General features: G+C 37.4%; 1 protein-coding gene across 1 annotated transcript; it reads left to right on the plus strand.

The window, feature by feature from the left end:
- Positions 1 to 593: 593 nt before the first annotated feature.
- Positions 594 to 2,982, plus strand: LOC149208794 (cytochrome P450 734A1-like). The gene is made up of 5 exons (XM_089394149.1): positions 594 to 941; positions 1,051 to 1,274; positions 1,389 to 1,633; positions 1,900 to 2,287; positions 2,375 to 2,982. Exons 1-5 carry the CDS (start codon positions 665 to 667, stop codon positions 2,810 to 2,812), a joined length of 1,572 nt encoding a protein of 523 aa, XP_089250275.1. The 5' UTR covers positions 594 to 664; the 3' UTR covers positions 2,813 to 2,982.
- Positions 2,983 to 20,683: the final 17,701 nt, after the last annotated feature.

A 20,683-nucleotide genomic window follows, 5' to 3' on the forward strand; every position in this document is an offset into this window, starting at 1 on the left:
ACAAACTCAGGTAGTCATTTTCCGTAAAGGTACATGATACAATCAAAGGAACCATTCAGGCTCGGAAGATATTTGACTATAGATGCTAAATGCACAAGTTGTTTTCTCTGTGACAGTTGTCTGCTTCTTTTTAACTAATGACAAGTTGACTACAAGTAACAGCAGCTTTCCATAAAGCTGTCCAATAATTCAGCGGAAAGTCACTTAAATTTTAAATCCGGAGGTATAGATTCCATGAAGGAATAAAGTAATATAGATGGCTTTCAATAATTGTTTCTTCGCCAATGCTCTCGCGGCAACAAAAACAATTTTCAATAATCCTTTTTTCGTCAATGCACTCATGCCAAAGACCATATAATATGTGCTCTGGCCACCCGGAATGTGCGCGTGCTTGTATGCGCAATCTGTCCTATCCGCCTCCGCCGGATTGAAACTGCCCATTAGAAACACAGTAAGTTACTATCGTCTGTATTTTATTGCAAATTAAAAAGCTTTCACCGATTAACACGTCAATGAACATGGCGCTCATAACTTACAGCAACAGATCCATCTGTCCGTCATCACTATGTTAATAATGCTGAGACACATGCAATGTTCTGAATTTGAAAAAGTTTATAACCATTTAGCTTTTAGGGTTGTGAGTGCAGGAAGAAATATTGAGATAATGGAGGGAGCCTTGTGGATTTCTTGTTTAGCAGCTTCCACTGTACTTTTTATTACAGTAGTCGCGGAAGTAATAAGATTTGTATGGTGGAAACCTCTGAAAATACGGAAGCATTTCGAATCACAGGGAATAACAGGCCCTCCGTATAAGCTATTTCTTGGGAATGCCAAAGAGATGATGAAAATGGTGAAACAAGCGAGTTCTCAAACTCTGGGCTTCTCTCATGATATTCTTGGTCGAGTGCTGCCATTCTACCATCAGTGGAAGAAGTCCTATGGTGAAGTGTTGCTGCTTCATATAATTTTTTGTTTTATGATATTTTCGAAGTTCAAAGAAATAGTTGGAAAGGTCGTCTTAATTGACTTTCTATTGCTCTGTTTTTACAGGGAGTACTTTTCTCATCTGGTTTGGCCCTACTGCAAGACTAACTATTGCAGACCCTGAGCTAATCAAGGAGATATTGTCATTAAACCATAACGATTATGAAAAAGCGGAGTCTCACCCTATTATAAAGAAATTGGAAGGAGACGGACTCTTAAATTTGAAAGGAGAGAAATGGGTACAGCACAGAAGAATCATAAATCCTGCCTTCTCCACCGAGAACTTGAAAGTAATACATCAAGCTGAGCTCTTCTGAATATGATGTGAAACTTTTCAGTTTTTATAAACTTTTAAAATGTATATAATGCTCCACTTTTCATCTAGTTATCTGTGTGCATAACAGACATTGATTCCTCTGATTGCTGGGAGTGCCACGAATATGCTAAACAAATGGAAAAGTTCCATTGAAGAAGGCGTAACTGAGATCGACGTTTGTGAACAGTTTGAGATTCTCAGTGCAGATATCATTGCAGGAGCAGCTTTTGGTACCAGCTACGAGGAAGGGAAAAGCATATTTCATATGCAATCTGAACAATTCATCTTTGCTTCAGAAGCTTTGAGCAATTTTTCTGTTGCGTGCTTTTGGAGGTCATATTCCTTTCTCGATCTTCAATAATATTCCATGCTTTTTTGTATTTATCATTCACCAATCTTTCGCCACAAGTATTATATTGCAATAGACACTAGAAAAACATTTCCATTTGTCTAGGGTTTGAAATTTTCCTCAACATTCATATTTGAGAAATTATATCTATAATGCAGTTCTTTCAGTTTCAGTTTTGATTCAATAGAAGCAAGCCATAATATCTAAATGACTGTCTAAATATGAAGAGAAGGGCTCGAATTGTTCTCAGGTTTTTGCCTACGAAAAAGAACCTGCATCAATGGAAACTGGCCAAAGAAATTAGGTCATCTATGATAAAGCTAATCCAGAGAAGAGAAAAGGATACATGCGTTAAGAGACCCGTTTCAACTGATTTGCTAGGGCTAATGATGGATGCGAAAGCAAAAGCTAGTGGAGACCAGGCTAACCCTAGTGTTTGTGCTGTTGGAATTGGAGATATAATAGAGGAATGCAAGACTTTCTTCTTTGCAGGCAGGCAGACCATTTCAAATATGTTAACATGGACAGTGGTTCTTCTGGCCATCCATCAAGACTGGCAGCAATTGGCTCGGAAGCAAGTTCAAGACGTGTGTGGTAACGATGCGCCAAACAGAAATAGTTTGAACCAACTCAGAATCGTAAGATCAACAATTGTTTACGTAATTGGGTTATAAATTTATAACGATAAATCAATGTATTTATGTGATTTCTGTTTTTCCTTTCAGTTGGACATGATTGTGAAAGAGTCTATGAGACTATATCCAGCATTAGTAGCTATGGTCAGACGGACAAAGCACGAAGTCAAACTTGGGAGTCTTAATCTTCCACAAGGCATGGAGGTACTGATTCCAATCTTGGCCATTCACCATGATCAAACTTTGTGGGGAGATGATGTGAACGAATTCAATCCAGCAAGATTTTCGATGGGAGTTGCAGGGGCTGTAAAACATCCATGGGCATTTATTCCATTTGGTACTGGACCGAGGGCATGCATAGGCCGAAATTTCAGTTTGATTGAGGCCAAGGTTGTCTTGGCAATGATTTTACAGCGCTTTTCTTTCGAGATTTCTCCTTCATACAAACATGCACCGGCTGTTCTCATGATGCTTTACCCTCAGTATGGAGCTCAGATCATCCTCCATCCATTGCCTAATTCAACGTGACATTTCTTCTACCTCTGCTGCAACGTTAATTCAGTGCTCTGTCTTTTAGTGCTTGTGATAGTGATGTTTGAATAATAGTGCCGCGCTGATATTCTAATTTATTATTCATAATGCCATGAACGTTGTGGCCACTGTTTAAGATATTCTGTGACAACGTGATTGATTCTCAACTATACATCAATGCCCTATATTAAAATATATATCTTCATTTATTCTATTGTCAGTGCTCATCCTCTTGCAAAAAGAAGGCGACATCATCTTGATTTTTTGAAGTTTTTAAGCAGTGCTATAAATATTAATATGGCGTAACAACTTCTTTGTTATTTTTAATATATATGTTTTTGAAAGCCCTGTGGGGTCATTTTGATCAAATAGTAAAATATTATTATAAAATTATAAATGATGAAAAACATGTCGATAATGTTCTTCCTATATGAATTTTCTTTGTTAAATAATTAAAATACCTTAAATTATATTCATTTTAATCATGTATTTATTTAGTGTGACGAGGAATTTAAACTTGTATTCATTGTACTTATTTAGTTTTATGAAGGATTAAATGTTTAGAAACGTAAAGTTTTATTTAAATTTAATTTCAGAGAAAATTGATCATTTTAGTAATTATCATTGTATTTATTTAGTTTTATGGAGGAATAAATGTTTATAAATGTAAAGTTTTATTTAAATTGAATTTTAGAGAAAATTGATCAGTTTAGTAATAATAGATTTGGGGTTAAAATAAATTTAATTGGGTTATATATATATATATATATATATATATATATATATATATATATATATATATATATAAAAGATTAATTAATTATTTGAAATTTATTCAATTTATACAATTTGTTTGAAAATATAGAGAATATTATCTAGAAACACCAATGACAAATTCTTTTCATTGATTTTCATTATAGTTATGCTGTGTGTGTGGGGTCATTTGAAATTCACTTACTTTTCTAAATTGATTTATAATATAATTATCAATTTATTTTCTTTAGTTTTTGGTGTACTGACACATGTAGATAATCAAAATTATGTATATGTATACATTTGGACTCTAAGATGAATCTAATCATTTTAAATGTACTAAATTTCCTTTGTTTGTTTAAAAATATAGAAAATATTATTTGGAAGTATATTTCAATATTTTACATCAACAATAAATTAAATAGAAATAACATAACAATGTTCAAGGATGAAAACCGTGATTAATATGAATGCAATCAATTACAAATATTTTACCTTGCGATCAATATCAATCTATTTGGGCCTACTATTCTTATAGTCATAGCTACAAGTTTGTCATGTTTTTATATGAAACATATGAAAAGAGAGGTTGAAATTGTGGAACATTCAAGTTGTTAACTTGATGTATTACACTAAACTTCATAACCTATATATCTTGTTCCCTAATATTAATAGTAGCATTCTCCAGTGTCAGAATCTTTATGACTTATGGATTGCTAAGCCCCTAGCAGGGTTGAAAGAAACATAATTTTATTACCTCTTTCAATAGGTGTAATATGGATTATTAAAGGGAATGATTTAGTCCATGGACCTCCCTCATGACTATTATAACTTACTAAAACATATGTCAATGGTTTTGGGTTAAAATTTCAAATATCTACACAATTTGTTTAGAAACTCAAAGAGCACCATTAATCCATCTTACACCAATCCATATGTTCAATGTAAGCATCATCTTAGCTCAAAGCATAATAAGTAAATCAGGTTTCAAGTCCTCCTCATTGATTTCCATAGAGTAGTTGATTTTTTTTTTCTAGTAGCAATACATATTACAATTGAACAATTGAGCTTTCTTAAACATATCTTGTCATGATTTTGTATCTCATCATTTGTTGTAAAAACTATATATTTCCTTATGAAATCACTCTTTTCTCGAAACATTCACAAATGTATAAACATAAGTCATATGTAAATTTTAGTCCTTTGTGGTTATCATTGCATCACTAACAGTTATGAACATTAGCAAAAACGTTGTTGCTTAGTGCTTGTTTCATCTTGCTGAAACATGGTATCAAGGGATAAATATTATGTGTGATTTCTATAGTTTTTTTGTGAGACCTTAAAACATATATACAGGTTTATCCAGAATAGGAAAAACCTATCTGAAATTATTGACAAATATAACAAACCTTCCACCAGAAGGAATGCTAGCATTTTCTAAGAAAGCCTTGGGTTATTTCAAATTAACTTTTGTTAATAGATTTCTTCTAATGAAACTCATTTAGTTTATCATATTATGTTTCACATGCTTTATCTCTTCTTCTAAGGTTATTAAATGTGATCCTTGTAGACATATTATCTCTTTCATTTCTCTTTGAAGTTCAAAATTGATTTGTTGAAATTTATGACTCCTTTAAGAGCTAAAAGAAGTATTAGATACTTTTAAGGAAGATAATAAAAAAGAATTATGTTTTTAATAACTACAATAAAATATAAATTTCATATACATATAGTTCCTTGGATTAGATCATACAAAAATGATTGATCCTTGATCTATAATTGTCATAGATAATATCAAATCCACTTCATTTCTAATCACCTAACATTCAAATGAATAACAATTTGCATGCATGTTATAATTAATCAACTTGAACTTTCATTTATGAGATATGAAAGCAATACTACCATTGTAGACACTTTCATCCATAATATTTGTCATCCAGTTATGCCTAACAACATAATCCCTATGTCCAAGCCTCTCAAACTCTATGTCTTTTATAAATTTATTCTTATACAATTTACAAATTATCACCAACCCATTCTCCTTGGAATATATATGAAATTTTATAGCTTCTTCATCTTCAACGACTCAACTAGATCAATTGAAGGCAGTGAATTATTGTGAATGTTTCTAAGTTTGCATTGTTTTTTCTAATTATGTACTATCTCATTAGTTGTGTAACATATATCGTTGTTGTAATCTTGAAATATCTTGTATAATACTAAATCAAACAACTTAGATTCTATGAATTTATCATCCTATCAGTTAGGAACTAATTTAAATAAAGAAAATATGTATACACTAACTCCATTATTCCATTGTAACCATTTATCACCATATAGAAACTTGTCATATAACCATGATTTTGTAACATTGATTAATGTATGGAACTCACTATGGGTTGGTATTATGGTATATTCTTAAATTAGAGAAGCATCATTGTCAATTTCATGTCTCCACATCAAAATAATTTTATTTTATTTTATTTTCTCATGCATATCAAGGGTTTAGATGAAAAGGAAAAGGTTATGCAAGCTTTCATTCTAATTATAGATGTTATAAGCAGATTTCTTATGTCAGAATGATAAAGTTTGGGAATTATGTATCTGAGGTGTTATTGGAACATGGTTTTCCTTTTTATTACTTTTAACGCCCCTATACAATTACCCTCTCACTCTTCTTTGTATTCCACTTAACTTATATAAAATATATTGACTACGGTTTTTTTTTAAATCAATGTCTCACGTTGTTTCCAAATCAAGTGTTGGAGTGTGAGTGGGGCATATAACTAGTGTACAACTAGGTACACACCTCACCCTTGTACAACTGGAGTAAAGTTACAGTATTGTCCTCCCTTGCGTGGCATATTATCCTATTACCACCTAGTCTTGTCCACATGAGGGGTAAGGTCCTCTTCTGGTTCACGCTCAACACCACCATGGTGATGATATAGGGTCAAGGTCTTCTGAAGGAGGATCAATGGTGGAGGTTTGGTTCTATCCCTAACGGCATGCCTAAAACCCTAAGTCTCATTTTCCTTTTTCATTTTCATTTGTTGTCATCATGTTCTAAGGGGAGGGTTTTGCAAGTTATGGTTTGAGCATGGATGACCAATCATCCTTCCTCTTCCCTTCAAGAGCACTCAATCACTTCTATACACCTCATTATTCAGCATGTCAACATGTTCCAACCTCCTTCGTGCCCATGTCTTGGTTCGCTCTACTACCAAAATGTTTAGGAGATGCATTGAAGCTCGACTACCCTGAATCATGAATCTCAGCATCCCTTAGGAGTTGAGTATTTTGCATATGACATTTTTCCTAGGAAGGAACTAAACCATGGTGGCGGTTGTTGGTGTAAGGTGCTTGGTGGAAGATACTAGTTAGTTTTTTTTTTCATTTTTCCCAATAATTGGTTTTTGTTTGTTTCATTTCCATTCGTGTTCGATTTTCTTGGTTTACAAGGAGAGTGGTTTATAATATGTTTCTTCTTCTTTCTTACAAAGACCTAGATTTCCTGCTCCCTTAGTCTCTAGCTTCCTATTTCATAGTGATTATTCTATTAGGTTCAGCCTAAGTTTACCCAGGAAGGGGAATAAACTCAACGATGATCACGGGTAACATTCCAAGTTCCCTTAGGTTTTGGGTCTATTGTTTCTTGCAAGAGATTTAGTCTCACAGATCTCTGTCTTGAGGGTTGTGCTAACTCTGATTTCTTTTATCTATGTGCATATCTATTACTGGTCTCCGACACACTTCTTGGTTGTTCCTAAACAAAGTGCAAATATATTATGTTTCCTTAATTACAATTGTGCCTCTTTTGAATTTGTTCATTTCCAATCATAGGGTATGACTCTCATTTTTTGTTCTTGGAAACTATGGTTGTTCTTTTCTTACGTTCACGTAGAAGTCCAACTGATCTAGGTTTGCAGTTGGAAATCTCAAGCTTTACCAACCCATCTTAATGCACCATATGCTCTGGTCCCTTCTAGTTTGGTTGGCTCTTTCTTCTGTGCTTTATGGGTGTTGTTTGCTTTCAAATCAATGTTTGAAGCTACATTTTGAATGTATTTAGTGTTATACATGGCCTTACTATTTCATGCTCATTATCCACATAATCGTAACCTTAGTTTGTTTACTCCAAAGACATTTTATGTATGAGCTAAATTCGTATAATTTAATGGTTTCAGGATTCTGAGTAATTATTACATTGGCTCTTTCAGTATAGAGCGTACCCAGTATTGGATTTAAACTCAACCATTTACTAGCAATCTTGCTCTATTTAATGTATGCATGGTTGTATTCTCAAATTAATATTGCAGTAACGTATGTGGGTTTTGTGCCCATAATCATTTTCTTTGAGTTTTATGTGGTTTCTATATATGGTGTGGAGTACTAAAAAGGTATGTTTTTGATGATCATTTCAATGCCTTTTCAGTAGAACTCATAAACCTTTTTGCATCATGAACTTGGAAAATGATAAAGAATTATAACGAAACATGTGAGATTAATATGCAAGACTTAATCGCTAACAATTGTCATTACCTCGTGCAGGAAGGGGTGAAAACAAGGAGTTGTTGTGCCAAGGGAAAGGACAAGGACAAGGTAACTGTTGTCCCTTTGACGGGAGACTGAGTGCAAACAAGGCTAAGCATATCAAAGAAAATCAGCCCTGAAAAGGAGGAGAAGCCACCAGCTCGGCGCAGGAGGGAAAAGAGATGATTAAGGATTAATGGTTTGGCAAATCCCTCAGGATCCTTGATCCTAAGGGATTGCTGCTTTATCTATCTTGTTACTTAAACATCTCCGTCGTCACCCTTATATAAAGGGACAACACTGTTAGCTTTGGGAGGGAGACATGATTATACTTTTATGTAATTTCTGTTAAGATCAAAACTTTGATCATCGAGTCTCGATAACAACTGGTTCGTTGTAATTTTGTTTCATGCAGTAATACAAACTTGGTGATTATTTCATCTCTACGTCTGGATTAACGTAAAGTGGTGTACCCTTGGACGCTAAGGGCCCAGCCCCGGAGGACACTTTCTTCTGTATTATTACGATTTGATTTCTGCGTGATTTTCTTATCGTCGTTATTTGGTAATCTGATATGCTTTATAAGTTTACATCACATCCTCTGTTAAGATTAATTCATTAAGGTTTCTACAGACAGAACTGGTGTATTGACTATGCATTATATTACTGTTCCTTTCAGAGTTGATTGAATATTATTAGTATTAACCGAATATTGTTACTATTTCATTATAAAGCTTTTGTGTTGTACATTCACGTTACAGGATTCATCTCGAAAATTATGTTCTTTACAATTTTTGGATTCAGAAGTAATGTTGTTCCATTTTGAAATGCAGTCGTATTCCTTCTAACTGAGATTGATGCTTAGATCGGATTACTATTTAAGCGTGTTGTGTGCGTATATGATTTCCAAGTGTTGTTCCTTAACTTATCAGTAATCAGCGTCGTTTCATTAGTGTGTGCTTATTGATCCGCCTTAAGAGTGAAAGATTGTTGTTTGATTATGATTAATGCATTTGATTTAGTAGATTAAGTTTGATTACTACTTGCGAGACTTAGTTGTTTAGCTGTTGTTCCATTTCAGAATTGTTGTTCCATTCTAGATTTACTGTTCGATTTCTTATTTGTTGTTCCATTTTCTTATCTGCTGTTCCATTTGCTAGAATTTGTTGTTTTGGTGTGGGAGATGATCTAAGGCTATAGTGAGCCTCGACATTTACTGTCTGGCTCCCAGACCCATGGTCTGTTCTCTAATTTCCTTTCCATCATTTTCCAAAGGGATGGGTTATCGTTGCCGAACCCTTGACTGATAAGTTGCCTAGTTTTCTGAGTGTGTGATTTACTCTTTCGAAGTAACTTAGTTGTAGACAAGCATCCATTTACTCTTGTATTTCTGAACGGTGTACTACTAGCATTACTCTGACAAATGATAGCCTCAGACTAAGACACTCTTTGAAATAACAAAACGCTCCTGGATTGACATATTAATGTGAGGTAATTAGAGGTGAAAGAGACCCTTTTTATAGCTCTACATTTTGGTGTCGTTGCCAGGGAAAGAGTGTACCCATTTGTCCTCTTTTTTCAGAGTAGTGTAAGAACCTGCTAGGGGAGAGTTGGATTTTAAAAACAGAAGGTAAGAACCTGCATACGGAGCAGTTAAAAGCCCTTCTCCTCTGTCTTCTTTCCTAACAGATTTTTTGTTGCTTTGTTTGAATAGAATTTAGTAGTTCATTTGAGTGCATGACTAAGCAGAAAAACCAGAAAAAAATATCAAACCTCCACCCAAACCTGAAAAAGCTAAGGGGCCAGTGACCCTTGGCCGAACAACCTTTATAGACGAAATCTATAAGAAAACAAAATCTTAGCCATCAGTAGGACCCAGGAAAATCATTTCTAAATAGCCTACTAGTTCCCTTCAGGCCACAGGATCACCATCTGTAGCCTTTGCTGAGGTGCATAGTCAAATTGAAGAGCAGGACTTTCAAGAAATTGAAAATTCTACTCCAGAACTATTGCAGGAAGGGAATTTCAGCAATCTTTGTGAAGGAGAAGGAGAAACAGGGGAAACCGAGGAACCAAGATCTCCTATTGGAACAAATCAGCCATTAAATATCCCAGATAAGGGGAGTGCTGCAAAAATCATTGTTGAAGGAACCCAATCTCCTCAGACATCAGGCATTCTCATTATCCCAGATAGAGGAAGTGCTATTAAAACTATTCTTGTCAAAACCATTCCCTCTCAGCCTAAGAATACCCTCCTAGATATCCCAGAAGGTTATTGGCATATATTCGGCCCTATGGCTCATAATCAGCCAAACACTCAAACCTCTACATTACAATACCCTATAGTGGATTCTGCAACAAATGTGCCCATGAAATCAATCCCTCTTCAACATATCCCTACATTTCACGGTCTCACATCAGAAGATCCGGATGCATTTTTATTTGAATTTGATGTGTTGTGTAGGGGATATGATTACACCACCGACCCCCAGAAACTAAAATTATTTCCCTATACATTAAGATGGGCTGCTTTAAGATGGTTTATGGGATTAGGTGGTGGGGTTATAAACAACTGGGATCAAATGAAAGAATGTTTCTTAAAAAAATATCAGGATTATGACAGGTCTAGAGAATTAAAGGACGAAATATTCCAAATGACAGCTAGACTGAATGAAACATTAGAGGAGTATGTGGAACGTTTTCAGTATAATCTGCAAAGATCTCCTTATGCATCACTACCTTTACCTGATAATGTGTTAAAAACTACATTAGTAAGGGGCGTGAAGGAACAATGGATTGAAACATTAAACATCATGGGAAAAGGGGATATTTATCAAGAGAATTTTGCTGACATTATTGATTTATGTATCAGGAGTTCGAGAGGCAGCACAAGAGTAAAACGGGTAGAACATGATCGGTTTGTAAGAGATAACAAAATTTCAACAGAAGGAGTAACACGTGTAGAAATTGGAAATTTATTGGGAAATTTTAAAACTGATATCCTGGGGACACTAACTACACAACTTCATATTATGTAGGCTAAATAGAAGCAAATGGAGGCAGAACATAATTTGGCGATCTTCTGTCCCCGATGCAGGAAAAAGCATAGTCACAAGGAATGTCCACTAGATACAGTCCAAACATGCACCATCTGTACAAAAGATCACCTTACGGAGAGCTGCCCCTCACTTCCTAGATTGAAATCGGTATATAAGGAAGCGGAAGAAGAACCAAAATCGGTGTACTTGATCAACCAGTGCCGTCAGTGGCAGCCGAGACAATATGGTATGTTTCCAGACCCAACTTCTTCTTTTCAGCCTCCACAGTATAATGCTCAACAATATAGTATGTGGCAAAGTGAGTCCCAACCCCCATTTTCAAACTGGTCACCACAGTCGTTTCCTTCTTCAAACCTGTGGCTGAATCAGGCAAGCAAATCTGGTTGGCCAAATTTCCCTTACACTCCACCATATTGGGAAAGTAGCCCATACCCTCCACAATGGACTCCCCCTACTTCAAAAAGTTCAGCGTGCCAGACAAACTGGCAGAGACCGATGCATCAGCCAGTAGGAACTATTCCGCTCCCTCAACCTACACTGCCAGCCTTACAACAAAATCCCCAGTCTAATCTGAGACTACAACTCCCAGCCCAACCCAACCCCAATCCAAATAACAGACTGGTACAATCTCTCCAAATTATAGAATCACTAGAAATAGGACCTGACCTGAGGGAGTGTAATGATCTTCAGTTAAGATCTGGATGTATTATTGAAACTGAGGGAGATAAAACAGTTCATATTAAAGATCAGTTACCAAGAGAACATCTGTTGCAACAAGAGGATGTGAATAAGCAGCAGACTCATAATCAAGCAACCACATCCTCTCCTCCGTTCCCAGAACGATTAGTCATACCTCGAGCTTTACAATATTCTAATTTTGACATTCTGGGAGAATTACAAAATCTGTACATAAAAATTCCATTCCTCCAAGCCATTCAAGACATTCCCATATATGCAAAACTATCAAAGAATTGTGCATAAAGAAACCAAGGAGGAATATAACAAATAATATAAGAGTCCACGTAGTTGGTACTTTATCTGACTTACTATCAGGAAAAGAGACACCGATTAAATATGAAGACCCAGGAAATCCAATTGTAACTGTCCAAATTTATGGTCAAACCCTGTCTAATGCCTTAGTTGATCTAGGAGCTACAATTAATATTTTAACAACCACTACTTGCCAAAAGCTCGGCATTACATCTATAGAACCCACCTCTACTTTGCTAGAATTGGTTGACCGATCAGTGGTCAGGCCGGAGGGTACTCTACATGATGTCATGGTCTCTGTAGATTCCTGGGAATATCCAACCGATTTCCTGATAATTAATCCAAAAACCCGGCTTGATGGACACCCGCTAATTTTAGGTAGACCTTGGCTTGCCACTACCGATGCTTACATTGGCTGCCGACAAGGAAATATGACCATAACTAAAGGACCAAATATCAAGAATTTAGTTCTATATCCTCCAGCGCAGCCAAGTGTCACAATAATTAAAACTAATAAGCACCCTATATCATACCTTACTGATAACATTAGATCTCCATTAACTATACAAGAGGCACTTGATTTTAAAGACCAAACAGAAGATGATGCCATTAATAACTTCATTAGTCAAACTGAATCCGGATCCTGCACACAGTGTCACATGATAGAAGCAGCATTTGATAATGAATTAGAAGAAGATCCTCTGAAAGATTCACATGATCAAACAATACCGGTTACTTCTGCTGCAAATAGTAAAATTGTGGAAATTGAATGAGGAAAAACCTTAAACATTAATGCCAACCTCACACCTGAACAAGAAACAAAGCTCATCCATTTGTTAAGAAAATATCAAGAAGCATTCGCATGGGATTACCCTGATATGAAAGGAATTGACCCCCAATTACGTACACACCACATTTATATAGAAAAGGATGCTAGACATGTTCGTCAACCTCAAAGGAGACTTAATCCTCATCTAAAAGATGTGGTAAAAGCTGAACTTCATAAAGCTTTAGATGTCAATTTTATCTATCCTATCTCTGATAGTAAATGAGTCTCTTCGCTTGTGGTGGTACCAAAAAAGAATGGGAAATGGACAATCTGTGTGGACTACAGGGAGCTAAATAAAGAAACACAAAAAGACCACTTTCCTCTCCCATTCATAGACCAAGTATTAGATACTTTAGCAGGAAAGAAATTCTTTTCTTTCCTAGATGGCTTTAGTGGATACAATCAGATTCAGATTGCCCTTGAAGACCATGACAAAACTACTTTTACTCGTCCTTGGGGAACATTTGCCTACCGAGTTTTACATTTTGGCTTATGTAGTGCTCCTGCCACATTCCAAAGGGCTATCCTTAGTATTTTTGCAGATTTAATAAATGATGGAATTGAAGTATACATGGATGACTTTACACCATATGGAGATGATTTTCATCCAGCACTAGACACCCTAGAAAAATTCCTACAACGCTGCATCGCTACCAGGCTTTGCTTAAGCCACGAAAAATGTTATATGATGATGATTGAAGGACTTATCCTAGGACACTATGTTTCAGTAGCTACATTCAGGTAGACCTAGCCAAAATCCAAATACTTTTGCTTATTCCCACTCCTACTACTCAAACAGAGGTACGTAGCTTTCTTGGATTTTCTGGTTATTATAGACGATTTATAGAACATTATTCGCACATTGCTGCACCTTTATATGCACTAACTGGTAACATTGATTTTCTTTGGACAGAAAAATGTGAACGTGCTTTCAAGGATTTAAAGAAGCTCATATCCACAACCCCAGTCCTTCAATGACCAAATTGGGATTTGCCATTCCAGATATCGTCTGATGCCTCAGATACAGCCATTGGCGCAGTCCTTGGGCAGGAAGAGGATAAAAAACCATATGCTATTTATTACATCAGCAAAAATTTATCCCCTACTGAATTATATTACACTGTTATTGAAAAAGAATTCCTAGATGTAATACATGCTGTCAATAAGTTTAGACATTATATTACGGCATCCTGTTATCTTGTATACAGATCATTCTTCCATAAAATATTTAGAAAATAAGCCTGTCACAAATGCCAGAATAACTAGGTGGTTGATTTTATTGCAGGAATTTGATATCACAATCAAGGATCGACCTGGCAAAGAAAACCCTGTAGCTAATTTTCTCTCAAGAATGCCAAAGCCAATTGATGCAGCAGCAGTTGAAGATCAATTTCTGGACGAGCATCTGTTTTTTGTTGCTGTTCAAACACCCTGGTATGATGATGTTGCCAATTACCTCGCAGTAGGTAAACTACCAAAACACCTAACCCCTAATGAGTGAAAACAGATTGTTCAGAAGAGTGCTCGATTCTCGTGGATTGGGGGCTATTTGTTTCACACAGGGGCAGACATGCATATCAGGAGATGTGTTTGAGAAGATGAAATATTTGACATCCTAAAAGCCTGTCATGATGGACCATGTGGTGGATAGTTCGCTGAGCGTAGGACTGGACATAAAGTGCTGCAGGCAGGGTATTATTGGCCCACAATTTTCAGAGATGCAAAGAAATTTGTCCAAGCCTGTGACAGCTGCCAGCAAGCAGGACGTCCTGGTCAATCTGACGAGATGCCTCTGAAACCACAATTAGTCATTGAACCATTCGAGCGATGGCCTCTTAATTTCGTTGGACCTATCAACCCATCATCAAATCAGAAAACATATATTTTGGTGGCAACAGAATATGTCACCAAATGGGTTGAAGCAGAAGCATTGCCTAGAGCTACAGAGGACTCTCTCATACAGTTCATGTTCCATCTATTTGTATGATATGGTCTTCCAAGAGAAAGAATTATAGACGGTGGACCACAATTTGTTGGGAATAGATTAGCTGCAACACTTAACAATTATCACGTCCAGCATAAAATCACTACTCCATACCACCCAAAGGCGAATGGACAGCTAGAAAGCAATAATAAGGTAATAAAATCAATCCTAACGAAAACCATTATGTCACACAGGCATGATTGGGCTGCCAGACTACCTGAGGCACTCTGGGCTTACAGAACCATATGGAGAAGCACCACTGGTTACTCACCTTATCAATTAGTGTTTGGAAAACAACCCATTTTTCCCATAGAATTCGAAATCCAAACATTACAGACAACACAAGAAGTTTGCTTAGATCTAAGTGAGGCACAGATTAATTGACTATAGCAGATCAATGAGTTGGATGAAATTAGGCTCTTTGCACTTCAAAATACAGCCCTGGTTCAACAGCTGCGAGCTAAATGGCATGATGCTCTCATTAAAAACAAATTCTTCCACGAGGGAGACTGGGCTCTATTGTACGACTCCAGGTTTCAGGGCTTCCCTCGGAAACTCCAGACTCGTTGGTTGGGACCATACGAAATCTAGAAGGTACATGACAATGGAACCCTTACTCTAATCACTATTGATGGTTCTGGATATGCCTTCAAAGTAAATGGCCACCAAGTTCGTCTCTATCGCAAACCACTCACTCGGGAGTCCTTCTGCCAGCAGCTACATCGAGACACTGATATGGAGATTTTGGAGAGGAAGAGAAGTCTCTCTCACCTGTAATTCATTAAGGAATTCATTTCTTTTTACAATCTGTACATAAGTTCTTTTCTTTGAGTCGTTTTTTGTACATATGTTTGAATTAATGTTTTCTTGTCATTTTTGTTGTTCCTTTTTTTCAAAAGAATAGCATTTCGATTTTTGCCATTCCTTTTCCAAAAGGATGGCATTTGTGTGTTTCTGTTGTTCCTTTTCCAAAGGAACAACATTCTTGATTTTCTGCTGTTCCTTTTCTAAAGGAACAACATTCTTGATTTTTTGCTGTTCCTTTTCCAAAGGAACAACATCTTTGATTTTGTGTTGTTCCTTTTTCAAAGGAACGACATTTGCTTGTTCTACTGTTCCTTTTCTAAAGGAACAACATTTCGATTTTTGTTGTTCCTTTTCAAAAGGAACGACAATGCTGTGTGTTTGCTATCCCTTTTCCAAAGGAACAACATATTTTTTATTTCTGTTGTTCCTTTTCCAAAGGAACAACATTTTTGCGTCTTTTGCTGTTCCTTTTTCAAAGGAACAACATTTTTGGTTGCTGTTGTTCCTTTTTCAAAGGAACAACATTTCGAGTGTTTTGCTGCCCTTTTCCAAGGGAATAACATTTTTTTATTTTTGTTGTTCCTTTTTCAAAGGAACGACATTGGTGTGTTCTGCTGTTCCTTTTTCAAAGGAACGACATTTGCATTTTTGCTATCTATGGTCCTTTGTTGTTCCTTTTTCCAAAAGGAACACCACTAGCATGCTTTTGCTCTCCTTGTGAAATAGCTTATTCCTTTTGCTGATCTAAATTGAGGATGCTTCTTGCTCCTGTTCTTTCAAGTCTTTAAGATACAACTATGCACTTATGCAATGAATACAAAATCACAACATACTGAAATCCGCAAATCATAAATCGCTATCTTTATAAGGCTCTGCATTGGTAAGAGGACAAAAGGAAGGACACACTTATTTATCATCTTTTGCTGTCATTGTTTTACTAATTTTGCTCTGATTGGTTATCTTTATCATGACGATCCCTTTTATCCTCTTTGATTATTATTTAGGAATAAGAGCAAAGGGTTTATATCTTCCCATTGAGATGATAAGACTTCTTCCACGATTCCTACTCTTAAGGAGTGTTGAACCACCCTTTGTGTATAAATAAGGAAAAGTAGTTTATGAAAAAGAAAAAAGAAAGTAAACATGACTTATAAGTTGTCAAATGCAGGATAGGGGGTCTCATCAAGAGCCAACCTACCATGATCATGAGGATGGAAGTGAAGTGGCATTCCCACTATGGCCACCACACTAGGGATATGGTCCAAAAGGTATATCAAATAAACAAACCTTGGAACAGGAGGTTTCATCACGAGCTGGCCTGCCCATATTTCCCTCCTTCCTCGTGAATGGCATTATGGTTAACTCGTTACCAAGCCAGCATAATGACCTACATTTTGAAATTACACTCCCTAACATATACACAAAGCATCATGGTTCCAGGGGTGAAATAAACAACTCTGCCAAGGTTATGGACACCTGTCAGCAGCAGAGCACTGTTAATGGTATTGAAGTCACATTGGTTACACCAATAGGTAAGATACTAATACTCTTTTGTTTCTTATATCCTAGGAACTAATCATATATCATTTCCCGACTTATATATCGCATGAAAATTTATTACCACCAATCATGGCAGAGTAAGTGACAATGACCACATAAGATTTGGCAAGTATGACAAACGTCCTATCCCCCCAGCCTCGCATCATATCACAACAGCCTCTTACGTAATACGCGATCCAACTTTATGCCTCGGTTTAGGTAATTTGTTGTTTTTCTAAACCTGGCATATTTTCATACGTTGTTCCTTTATGACTCTGTTGCAGATTGGGTGTTGCTCCTTTATTTGACGGCTGGGACAGCCTATCACATTGCGGGGGGGGGAGGTTAATCTCATTATTCCCTGGATTACGTGTCAGCTCACTATTCGGGAAAGTGGTGTACTAGGGTATGGAACGGCTTAACGGCATGTTATTTCTATTTTTGTTACACGAATTGTTGTTCATAAGCCATTTCTGTTGCATACTCTATTTTATTCAAACAAGTCTTGCGTCTATTACCCTCTCTGTGTTTCAAACAGCACAAACAGTTGTTGTTCCATTGAGAATCCATAGTGAAGCCATGGGAGGAAGAGCGATCTGAAGGGAACCGCAGGTGTTGACAGTCTCCGCTGCTGCCCGGGAAATCCTGGCAAGAGCAGGGTGGCTGACTTACCTCAATTGCTTGCAGGAGTCTAACGAAACAATGGCAATTGAATTCCTACAGAATTTGCAGGAGGATTACTCCACAGTAAGGGGGAGATAGATAACAGTCACCGATGACATAATCGTAGAAGTATCGGACTACCAGCCACCGGACCTGTATGGACGCTATAAAAGGAGAGATTACAGAAGATTATAGAAATCTTCCAGGACAAAGGCCAGAGCTTGACAATTAAACGGAAGGGAGTTCTGCCAGCAACGCTAGGAGAGCCCTAGGTAGAATTGGCAAGAACCGTGCAAAGCTACATCACCTGCGAGGGTAGAAAAGACGTGGTAAGACCACGACATCTTAAAATCTTAGCTGTTTTAAAGCAGAAATGCTCTGTAAATCTGCCTACACTTTTGAATTCGTTACTTCATGAAGTTGCACGAAGCTTAAAAAGGCACAGCATGTAGAGTCAGTTGTTAGTCATCATGGGTTAATTCGATTAATTGTTAGTCATAGCCTCACCCAGTAGCAGAGCAGCTGGGAAGAGCTAATTGAAATGATTGGGGGGGATTGACAGCACCATCCCAAAAATGTAAGCATGCTACCAGCACACCACAACATCCAGAAAAACGCAGATAATTAGCAAAACAAAAACATGTCACCAGTACATCCGAACGTCCAGAAACACGCAAGGAATCGGCAAAGCGTAAGCATGCCACCGGTACACCCGAACAGCCAGAGAAACGCAGGAAATCGGTCCGGTTAGCTCGGATACGAGGAAGGCTGGAAAAGCTCCAAGAAAACACCAGCCAGCCAGTAGAAATTGAGGACGAGCAATCCTCACGGCCAGAAGAAGAAGCAGAGCAATCTGAAGGAGAAGAGAAAGAAGAGGCCGAGCAATCCGAAGAAGAAAATGAGGAAGGAGCCGAGCAGTCTGAAACAGAAGCTGAGCATTCTGAAACAGAAGCTGAGCATTCTGAAGTAGAAGCTGAACAATCCAAGCAGGAGGGGGAAATGGAACAGCAGGAAGGTAGCCCATTGCAGGACCCAGTGGGAGAAGATGAATTGGCCGCAGTCTTGGCCAATATGGGTGAATATGGCCAACCTTCCAGTCCATCAGACCTCCATGACAAACCCCAAGAGGAAAATGCATCTGAAAAACCACATGCAAAAGAGGCAGAAGAAGGAAATCTGCCTGTTCATGATGAAGAAGAAATAAGAGATACTGAACAGGAACAATCCATTCCTAAGGCACCAAAAGAAATTCCGAAGGAAGTAGGGGCAGAAAAAGAAGTTGCCCAAGAATTGACAGAACCAGTTAGGGTTCCTACCCCATAACAGCCAGAGCAAAACACCGAAGAAACACCCAAGAGGAAGATCCAGGGACTAGTCACGGCCCAGGTCGCAGCAGACAGTGTGCTGTTCCTTCTAATGAAATTTTGGAAATTAAAGAATTGCGAAAGGAACAACAGAGATTATTGAGCATAATAGCCCAGCTCCACCAGCAGATCAGGATCCTGAAAGCAAGGCAGAGGGTAAGAAAAATTGCAGGGAAGAAAAAGGTAACCACTCCAGTAAAACTCCGCAAGGAAAAAAGGCGGAGGATCGAAATCCATCCTGCTGTTCAAAACCCTGTTGAAAATCCAGCTGCTGTTCCAAATGATGCTGAAGAACAGACTGTTGTTCCATTTGAAAAGGAACACTAGCAAACTGATATTCATGTTAAAATAGAAATGGATGATATGATGACTTGTGACAAGAAAATTCAGACGGAGGCACCACCCTCAGGGGTGATAAGGGTTCTGAACTCGAAGCAATGCAATAAGAAAGTTCAGGTAAAACTCCGGCCTCCACTGTTGCATGGAGAAGAGATCCAAAAACAGTAACCTTGCGCAAGGGGTTGAAACAAGCTCAGCAAGAAGCAGAAAAGCTTAAAGAGCAAACGGTCCCTCGCGAAAAGTATGAAGAACTACAACAACAACTTAGGAACGTCAATCAATCCGAAAGCCAGGCCTTTGAAGGTTGGTGGAAGGAACAAGTGAAAGTTGCAAAGGTAACTCGTAGGCTAGATACTGTTATCAAGCAGATGGATACCTTGTGTTCTTTATACAATGACGTCTTAGCATTTAGGGCTCCTGCCAAAAATTATGCCCTGTTTTTACTGGAACGGTATTTACAATTAAAAATAAAAGCTGTTAAAGCAGGTGCTCCCATACAAATTAACATTGTCAATGACTTTATAGACTATTGTAAACACTATGGGGTGAAGGTCCAGAGACTGCTGTGTGAATTCTATTTGCATAACCTTGTACTAGACCAGGAGACTGAGCTGAACCCTGGCTCTTTTGTTGGAGACATCCAATTGTAGGCATCATCTCATTTGGGGTTAATCAGATTAAATGGCTCAAAGCCTATAATACTTTCCAGGGGCAAGAAAATGGCCTAGATTTGTGGGTAAGGGCTGAGCCTAGGAACCCAGTAGAGTTGTGGAAAGCACATAGAAACCTCATGAAGACTCCGGGTGTCATTGAAACATTAGGACCCATGCATGAGGCACTCATTCGACAAGGATTATAATATTTTCTTTCTATCAAAGACCTTGCCATTGATGCAGCTAAATTTCGGTATCAAATCATTAATCCGAATATCCAGCTCAGGGAACCGTTTAAGTATGAGAATTTTAAACTAGCTGCCAATCGTTTGCACCTTTATGGCGAAAGCAT

This window comes from Pinus tabuliformis, chromosome 1_2 (genome assembly GCF_031772625.1).
Source record: "Pinus tabuliformis cultivar Carrire ecotype Pingquan chromosome 1_2, CPIR1, whole genome shotgun sequence".
NCBI classification, from domain to species: Eukaryota; Viridiplantae; Streptophyta; class Pinopsida; order Pinales; family Pinaceae; genus Pinus; species Pinus tabuliformis.